At 36.2% G+C, this 9,767-nt stretch overlaps 1 protein-coding gene across 1 annotated transcript in view; it reads right to left on the reverse strand.

The window, feature by feature from the left end:
* Window positions 1-629: 629 nt before the first annotated feature.
* The window catches only part of Adgrl4 (adhesion G protein-coupled receptor L4), a 119,782-nt gene continuing 110,644 nt past the window's right edge, over window positions 630-9,767 (reverse strand). The window contains exons 14-16 of the mRNA XM_055614263.1: window positions 4,455-4,546; window positions 2,696-2,864; window positions 630-2,309 (exon numbers count right to left, since the gene is read on the reverse strand). Coding sequence (XP_055470238.1) covers window positions 2,247-2,309; window positions 2,696-2,864; window positions 4,455-4,546 — 324 coding nt within the window. The 3' untranslated portion in view covers window positions 630-2,246. The remainder of the gene's footprint in view (window positions 2,310-2,695; window positions 2,865-4,454; window positions 4,547-9,767) is intronic.

The following is a 9,767-nucleotide window of genomic DNA, read 5'->3' on the forward strand; positions in this document are numbered from 1 at the left end:
CTGGAAAATCCAAGTCTTACGAGATGTAGCTTACGGCTGTATTGGTTCAGACCTGAGTCTGATGCCTCCTCTGCACTGTTTTGAAATTTCATGGGAAACTTCCCATGCTGACTTCCAGTATTGACATCTGATATGAGGGCCTGGGACATCTGCATAATGCAATGTTCAGACTGTTCACACTAGCCCTGTGTTCAAGAGGCAGCAGAGACTGTATTCAGAAAGCCAGAGAAACCACCTTGGCACAAATTCATGTGCTGTAGTATATGTGTGTTTCAAAAATTGTTATAAGGCGAATATTCCAGAAATGGAGAAGTTGCACAATCATATAAAAGTTTCGCTGTGAATAGTAGCTTGATCTAAAGATGTTAGTGTTTAAATATTTCCAGTCTTAGTTCCCTGTAGCCATCTCGAAAAATAATGTAAAATAAAATAATAAAAGACCACAAATTTAGTGGCTAAATAATAGAATTTTATTGTCTCGCAGCTCTGAAAAGGAGGTGTCCAAAACAGGAGATCCATACTAAAATAACAGCAAGACAATGCTGACTTCCCCTGCAGGGCAAGAACCTTCTCCAGCTTAGCTAACTGCCAGCCTTACTCCCCGCCCCCCACCCTGTATCCTCCTGCTTTCCCCATCCACCATAGCCACAGGTTCTGAAAAGCCTTGAATGGATATTTGGGGGTGGGAGGAGATTATTCTGTCTACCATATGGAACAGCTTTTTGTGCATTGACTGAACAGATTAGCGTTTGCTATCCCATTTAAACAGTGCTATTCTGGAATGACAATGACAGTCTTGGGTCACAGATTTATCATGGAACTAATAGAGAGATTTAATGACAGTGTATTATCTCCCAGGCTCTAGAAATGCAAAGTCCTTGGCAGGTGAGATGGTCTTTCCTGAGAGAACAACTCAGTCAAGCAGTAGCAGGACTGCCCCATCTAGCTGACAGTTCATTTTTAGGACAGGACTCCTCAGGCTTTACTCAGCATCACAGGTTAAAATCACAATGCTCAGTGCATCAAATCACAGAACAATGACTCATTTCTGAAAAAAATAAATCTGCTTCTTCATTTGAATAAGAGAATAGATAGAAGCTGTATTTTTAAATAAATAGACTTTGATGGATAGTAGGAAACAGTCAGAAAATAGATCCCCCAGGAAATTCTACAGTACTCAGGGACTTCTTTGTTATAAATAATGCTTTAATTGTGTATTTTTCTGATCAGAAAAAATTACAATTCACTTCACGAATACTTTAAATTTGCAATGCCATTTTAAAAACAGTCAGTTAAAAGGAACTCTTGTCACTTGAGTTATACTATTTGTAAAATTAAAAAAATAATGTATTCAAGTATATCACTCTAATACGAAAAGATAATCTTCATAACAGTAAAATATTGTAGACAAAATACTTCACACTGTATCTTTGCATTAAAGACATTAACAGTATTATAGTTTGACAAATTTATGTTTTACTGACTATATACTTGAACTCTCAATCAATGAAGAATAAAAACATTTTACATTCTACTTTCAAATCTAATGTTCGTGGAAGAACATACATCTTTGTATCTGTCATTTGTAGGGTCTTTTCCTTGTTTGCTTTTAGACTCCTGAGAACGTGAATATAGCAAATTTAGGTCTGGGTCTTTTAAGTTCAGACCAGTTCCCAAACTGCTAGGATGTGTTTTCTGTTCTTGTTGCTATTTTATCTTGAAATTTTCTCATCAAGTTTAGAGAAAGCCAAGTTTATTGGAATGACAACTCCTTGTCAGAGGCGTCTTCCTCCCTGCTTTATATTCTGCCTCTCCAACACTCCTATGTTCTCCCTTCTGCAAAGGAACTCATTACTAAGGTGGTAGGGGACCCGTTTGAAAGGCAACATGAGTCTCAAAGATATCAAGCCAGTGGTTTCCTTGAGGACATTCATATATTTCTTGTGTTAGAAAGAAAACTTTCCTTGGGCACACTGATATCACTCCAGAGAAACCAATTATTTTCCAAATATCTGCAATAGTATTTTTGACATATCTAACTATGTCATGTAGGAAAACACACAGTGTAGCTCTCTGGTCCATAATTTTAACTCATATTAACTATATCTTTTATACTGTGAACAAAAAAAAAACAAATTTGAATTTAATTACTAACAATAAAAAGACAGATTTCTTTTACGCACGGGTTATCTGGATCTTGGAGTTTTCATTTCATTGCAGCTATAATTATCAGGAGTTCTCTTTGTTTATCTTAAACATCCAAAACAACAGGGGACATTTTTGAACAATCTATAATATTCTTCTTGAATCTTGATAAAAGAGAAAAGAGGAAATGCTACATTATTAAGACAATCACATAGCACTATTTTCAAATGGCCATCTTTTCTTTGCTGAAGCCTTATTGCTGTATGAATATAAGAATATACTCAGGGGAATATAGGCTAAATAGCTTCCATTATGTTGTATTATATTATGTCTAATAAGGTTTTTGCAAGGCATATTTAGATGTGAACATCTATATTCTCGTATTTAAAAATAAAAATTATTTAAATCATTATTGTGTACTTAAAATGGACTACATTTAGGCAATAAAAGGCGGGAGTCACAAATCTTCAAGGCAAAAATTTTTCTCTCAGTTTGGAAACTTGGTACAAAAATCTAATGCAGTTTTGAGCAGAATCTTTAAAAGACTTACCTTTCTAGATAAAACACATAGGAATAAGAAAATAAACATCCCTTGGAAGGCATTGCTGACTGTGAAGAGGTAAGCAGTCACCACGGAAGCATGAACCACGTGGAGAACCCCAAAGATCCAAGTGGTACCCAGGAGGAAGAGGAGGGCCAGCGCTCCTCTGGCACAAGACCTGGAGCACATTTGAAGAGCTTCAATTAAAACCCACTCAAGCCCATGGTAACCTGGACCTGGAGCACATTTGAAGAGCTTCAGTTAAACCCATGCAAGCCCATGGTAACCTGCAGGTGCCACACAGTTTCCATATATCCTCCAGTTTTGCAAAGGATGGGGAAAATAAACATTTTGTTACCAGAAAGGTCACAAATGACTAACATGGTGACAGCTGCCTTGCAGTTTGGTGAGATAGCCTTTGGGGTAAATGTGTTCCTGTTCAACCTAGAATGTGTTTCAAAAATTAAAGTCTCGCCATTAAAAAGTATACTTTTTGAAGGAAATAATTGATTTTAAAATGTTTTAAAACTGGTATGCTGCTGTATGCAGCTTTTGATTTTTGTATCTACTACAAAAGTAATCCTTAAAGAGCATCTTATGTAGACTTGCGTCATCTGTGTTTAGCTCATCAAAAGCAAATTCTGGCTCATTTTTAAGTTCAATAGTGATGAATGTCTAGAATGTAAATCGAGAATTTCACTGCTGTTGCTTTGACAAGGTAGTAACCTCAAAAAATAAATTCATGTTAAAATACCAATGTCTTCAAATTTAAAAGAAATATGCATACTATGCTAAGCCAACCATATTTCAACTGACTGTCAGTGACTTCAGGTAAAGCAATATTAAATCTTTCTCACTGAGGATGTGGCTTTGAAAATGATTCATTGGATGCTTCCTCTCTAGTTTATTTTCAGTTGAGCCATTATTATAGGTGCGTTAGCAATGCAGAAAATGCATCATTTTGAACCATGTTGAAGCCAGGGCAGACATGAAACTCAAGAGTATTGAGGACTGAAAGAAGCTGATCGCTACAGCACTTGCTAAGCCTCAGCTGTGGCCCTTCCTCAGGCTCAGAACTGCAAGGTCAGGAGTGTTCCCATGCAACAGGAGCTGCAGTTGCTTCCCACACCCTCATGTCAGCTTCTCCTGAACAAAGCACTTTCAAGGTCTGCCCAGACCAGCCTCAGAGAGAGTGTTAAAGGAAAAAATCATAGCAATATGTAAACTCTGAGTTAGAAGAAAGGTTTCCTAAACTCTGAGAAACGTCTGACAAAAGACAGTCATTAGGATTTATTTTTGGCTTAAAACAATTCTTTCTTTTCCTTTTAATTGGAGAACATTTTAACACGTGTATTCACTTACCATTTAATCTGGATTGTTTAAAATTTTTTTAAGTTATTAAGTTCTTTTTTCTAATATATATTTTAAATATGGTGGGAAAACTAAATCTTAAAAAACACACACACACTCCCCCCAGATTATCAGTTGTTTAAGTGATTAAGGGTCTAGTAGTTGATGAGTGGTTGAGCACTTGCCTAGCACATAGATACTTTGTGTTTGGTCTGTGTTATTACCCAGAGCCACAAGAAAAAAGAAAAGAAAGATAAGAAGGAAGGAAGGAGGAATGGAAAGAAGGAAGGAAGGAAGGAAGGAAGGGAGGGAGGGAGGGAGGGAGGAAGGGAGGAAGGAAGGGAGGAAGGAAGGGAGGAAGGAAGGGAGGAGGGAAGAAGTTGCTAAAACATTTACATAAACTTCAATGACTACATACCTAATGTTCTCACAGCAACCCACTTCTGGTTTTAATCCGGCAGTGTGGCGAAATACTTTGTATATGATAACTCCGAAAGCTATGAGATTAACCTGGGGAGATACCTTAATGTCAAAAGGGCGATCATTTTCATAGTGCACTCTGGTTTACCGAAACGCAATGAATAAGCAGTGAAGATGTCAATAATGAGAAACACAGACTCGCGGGACACACACACTTTTGTATGTGTGCACATACACACAGACTTAGGCAAATACCTATCATGGCTGATTTTGACAGAGCCAAGGAACTTTTTTCATTCGCATTGTAAGCAGCTTAGGTGTGACACCGAGGTGAGCAGAAAGTTCCAGGGATGTTACAACTACATTTGCAGACTGGCTGATATCATCCATCATCCACTGCCTTTGAACGAGGGTCCTCTGAAAGATCAACCAGTGCTCTTAACCACCGAGCCATCTCCCCAGCCCTATTTTTCTGTTTTTTGTTTTTAATTCTTAAAAAGTCAGACATGCCACAAATGGTATATACTCATAAGTGGATATAGACATATAATATAGGATAATCATATTAAAATATGTACACCTAAAGAAGCTAATCAAGAAGGAGGACCCTGGGTAAGATGATCAATCCGCACTCAGAAAGGCAAACGAGATGGATATCAGAAGAGGGAGAAAACAGGGAACAGGATAGGGGCCTACCACAGAGGGCCTCTGAAAGATTCTGCCCAGCAGGGTATCAAAGCAGATGCTGAGACTCATAGCCAAACTTTGGGCAGAGTTCAGGGAATCTTATGAAAGAAGGGGGAGACAGAAAGACCTGGAGAGGACAGGAGTTCCACAAGATGAGAAAGAAAATCTGGGCACAGGGGTCTTTTCTGAGACCGATATTCCAACCAAGGACCATTCATGGAGATAACCTAGAACCCCTGCACAGATGTAGACCATGGCAGCCTAGTTTCCATGTGGGTATCCTAGTAATGAGAACAGAGACTGTCTCTGACATGAACTCAGTGGCCTGGTCTTTTTTCACCTCCCCCTGAGGGGGGAACAGCCTTATCAGGCTACAGAGGAAGACAAGGCAGCCACTTGTGATGAGACCTGATAGACTAAGACCAGATGGACTTGGGGAGGGGCATGGATGGAGGAGAGGGAGGGAGAGTGGGATTGGGAGGGGCCAAGGGAGAGAGCTACAGTTGGGATACAAAATGAATAAACTGTAATTAATAAAACAATTAATTAAAAAAATTTAAAAAGTCAGACATGCAATGTTTGAATGATAAATGCTATCTATCCTAATACAAATATATGAATACCAAAATATTAAATATTAAATTTGTTATTAATACACTAGTATTTTATTGATTATACATTAATGTAAACAAAAATTTCAAAATACATTTTGAAATGATAGTACTAATGCAATATCACACTATTAGGTAGTTCTTATATTAGTGATTTAGAAGCCTAGGGTTATAGGAAGCCTTTCCCTATGCTGAGAGGTAATTCCTTTACCTATTCTTTCCGATGTTGTAGATGGAACCAAGGAACTAGCACACACTAGAAAAGTGTTCTAGTACTGAGCTACATCTCTTGTATCCTAAGAAGTTTTGTAGACTTTCTCAGAATTCAGTTGAATAATTTCTATTAAAACAAGTATAAAGTCATGGGTTAGAGAATTTCATATTGCCACTTACCCATTGAAAGTTCTTTGAGATGAAATCTTAAAGGAATAAGGGTGCTAGTCATTTCTTTCTGCTTTCAACTGTTCATTACTTCTAATTATAAGATTAATTAATTCTAATTACAGTAATACTTCCATTAAAAGACCTTAGAAATTGCAGAGGCAGGATAAAGTATGCTTAAATTGACTTAGTTGACAGATTTACCCTATTTGAATGTTCACATAATGAACTGAAATGTCAATTTATTAATATTTAATAAATACCATTTAATAGTTATAAAAAGAATATGTAACATTTATATACTTTAAAAACTATAGTTTTGCATAAAATTAGAAACCACTACGGTTAATGTTATAAATATATGCATATATATTTTTAAGTAACAAAGATGTTTCACAATTGGTTGATGTAAATGTTGTCTGCCATTACTGCTTTGAAATATCTTCAGATCTTTTGACGATATGTTTAGAGTGAACTTTTGTATTTCATAAAGAAAGAACTAGAAGATAAAGTAAGTGATTAAGAATCTGTTCTAGATCCTAATTTTCCTATATTAATAGGTTAGTGAAAGTATTGGCTAAAGCTTCTTTGACTCCTGTTCCTTGTAAGCTTTACTTTCAGAGCTCAGAAGCACACATACACTTTGCATACTTCCTTTCTCATTACATGGATGACAGGGAGGAGGAAAACAGACCTTTCTTTTGGGGAAATAAAAAACGTTAAAAAATTTTTTGTTTTGTAAAAGAAAGCAACTGTTAAAAATAAGGAGGAGGAGGAAGAGAAGAAGGAGAAATAAGATTGTAAGAAGGAGGAAAGAAGGAAGGAAAGAAAGACGACAACAGCAAAACACCTGGTGCTGGATACATGAGAAGTTAATTCTTATCCTATATGTTCACATTTCTTCAAATGTAAAGGAACATAGCCTAAGACATCTTTATCAAAAGGTATAGCAAACATATAGAAGTTCAAAAGTGTCGTGAACACCTCAAATATTTTATTTTCATGCACTGAAAGCACAGATATCTGGGTGTTAAATTTTGTTTAGGAATTTTCTCAAGGGTGTGAATGGTCAAGTGTTAGACACCAGTGAGAGCTTAGTACATACATATTCATGAATAAAACTGACATGATCTTTTGTTGTTGTGGATTTTACTAAGAGAAGACAAAGTAACCAGATAACTTTAAGGTCTTTACCAGCCTGCAAACTGACTGTAAGTCACAGATGGCACTGTTAGGAGAGGCAAGAGGCTGTGTGTTAGTGTCAGGCATCATCACTTATAGTCCACTAGAGAAGTAAAGGAAGAGGGAGGAGAGAAAGAAGCTCTGTGAAGGAAGAAAACATCACAAAATATAGGTGGCTGCCCTGTGGACGCAGTGCTGTCACGGGAGCTATATGCATGAAATAAAAAGGGACAGTTTCTCTTCTCTGTTGCAAAGGAGTTTATTTTGTTTCGAGCCAGTGTCACACTCTGTAGACCAGGCCAGCCTTGAAGTCATGATCCTAATATCTCAGCTTCTCAAACACTTCATTGCAGGAATGTGCCATCATTCCTGGTTTTGCGATAATATGGAATCTACTTTTTTAATCCTTCTCCCAAATAACGTCTACACCAGGAAGTTAAAATGGTTGTTAAAAATTAATAATTTTAGTCATAGAGTATTGGTGTTTTAAAATAACTTGGATTTTTCTTCAGTTATTCAAATGTACTATTTCAACATCATGTTGGATCATATGTTACAGCAATACAAACCCAGTGGAAAAGCCTACATTTACTTCTTTAACATTACTTGTACAAAATTTGCCCATAAATACATAAATTTCATTAAATAATTTTTACTGTAGATTCATAAACCATACATAAGAAATCAGCATCATTTAAAGAGTCTCAAGGCATATGGCTTTATGTACTTAGTGATGGAAATGAAATTTAAACTCTACAGTTTACATGGAATGGAAAAATATTTTAAAAGAATACATTGTGAATCAGAGTAAAAGATCTGTGTAAGGTAACAAGATTCCTTAAGACAAGTTTATATAGAATTAAAAGTTCTGATAATAAGAAACACTTTGTGCTTACGGTCAGGTGGCGGCCTTGAGATGACAAGCTGCACTTGAATGTGAATTAAACGGCTGGCACTACATTATTAATATTGGGATGATGTGGTGGGACCACATGGTTATTACTGAACTGAGAGCTTGGGTAATTTTTAAATACAAATACAACATTCATGTTAATCTTAATAAACAATTTCATTTTCTCATTAGCATCTACCTAAACTAATTGTAGAGCCTAGAAGCTATGGTTCTGATACAAACATAAAGGAACCAGCTTTTGTCATCTTGTCAGTTGTTATTTCTTTGTCATTGATGCCTAAATGTTAGTTTCACAAATGCACAGGGCTAACTGAGGATTTATAAATGGACATTCACCATTGCGTTTGCCTTAAATTCTAGGCTGGCATTCCAGAATCCGGCATACCTCTATAGAAATGAGCAAGACACGGATCCTAGATATCAAACAATGTAACACTAGGGGTTATTGCTGTGTGTTGGAATACAGAAGAGAATAAAGAAAGCTATGAGGGAACTCAATGCCATGAAAAATCAACACTGAAGAGCATTGGTTTAAATTTAACTTCATTTGTCCCGTATAAGTGATGTTTCTCTACACATTAATCTATTTTTAATGTCAGTACTTCAATGCTTGGAACATACCTTCTACTTGATAGCCTATTTCAAAAATTCTTTAAGCAGTCTTTTTACTGTTTAAAATTTTTTCCTAGAAGGAAATTTTAATAGATGGACAGACAAGAGAGCAAGGGGTTTATCTATGGAGTATTTAGACCTTCAGATACTGTCAACAAAAGGGCTTCAAACCCACAACTCAAAACATAGCACGTCAATCTTACACTTTTCTTTTCTTGGTCTTTTCTCAATAATTGATCATGCCATCTATATGCTGGTGCCAGTTCTCACGGAAAAGAATGGGAAAATTTCTTTTGTAGCACTTTTAGATTCACACTTTAATTTTACATTATATAAAAAAAAATCAGGTTCATTTAAGACTATGCCATTTTTACAACTTACATGTACTTTCAAATAATTTTAATACCTTTAAATTAACTGGAATCAGACAAACATGCTTCTGCCATGAACACACAAACTATTCACCTACTGAGAGTCCATAAGAACGTGCATTCTTTTCCAAACCTTAGATCATCTTCTAAATAATGAAGTGGTTCAATTTAAGAGAAAGAAAGAAAGAAAGAAAGAAAGAAAGAAAGAAAGAAAGAAAGAAAGAGAAAGAAAGAAAAGAGTTCCATTGTCATGAACCAAATTAGCATCAAAGGGTTGTAGTGTTATCTTCTGTTTGATTTTATGTTTGTTGTTGTTTTTTTTTTCCCAGTTGGAATAACCTCTGCTAATGCCTCAGTTAAATTGTAAACCAAATACTATACCAGAAAATCTGGGGGATGTCATAAGCAATATATCTTTCCAAAATTTTCAATACTATAGTCCTGAGTCCTGGGATCTATGAGTATCTCTCTCTCTCTCTCTCTCTCTCTCTCTCTCTCTCTCTCTCACACACACACACACACACACACACACACACACACACACACACACACAC

The sequence above is a fragment of the Psammomys obesus genome, unplaced genomic scaffold, assembly GCF_907164565.1.
Source record: "Psammomys obesus unplaced genomic scaffold, mPsaObe1.curated_primary_1811, whole genome shotgun sequence".
In the NCBI taxonomy this organism is placed as follows: domain Eukaryota; kingdom Metazoa; phylum Chordata; class Mammalia; order Rodentia; family Muridae; genus Psammomys; species Psammomys obesus.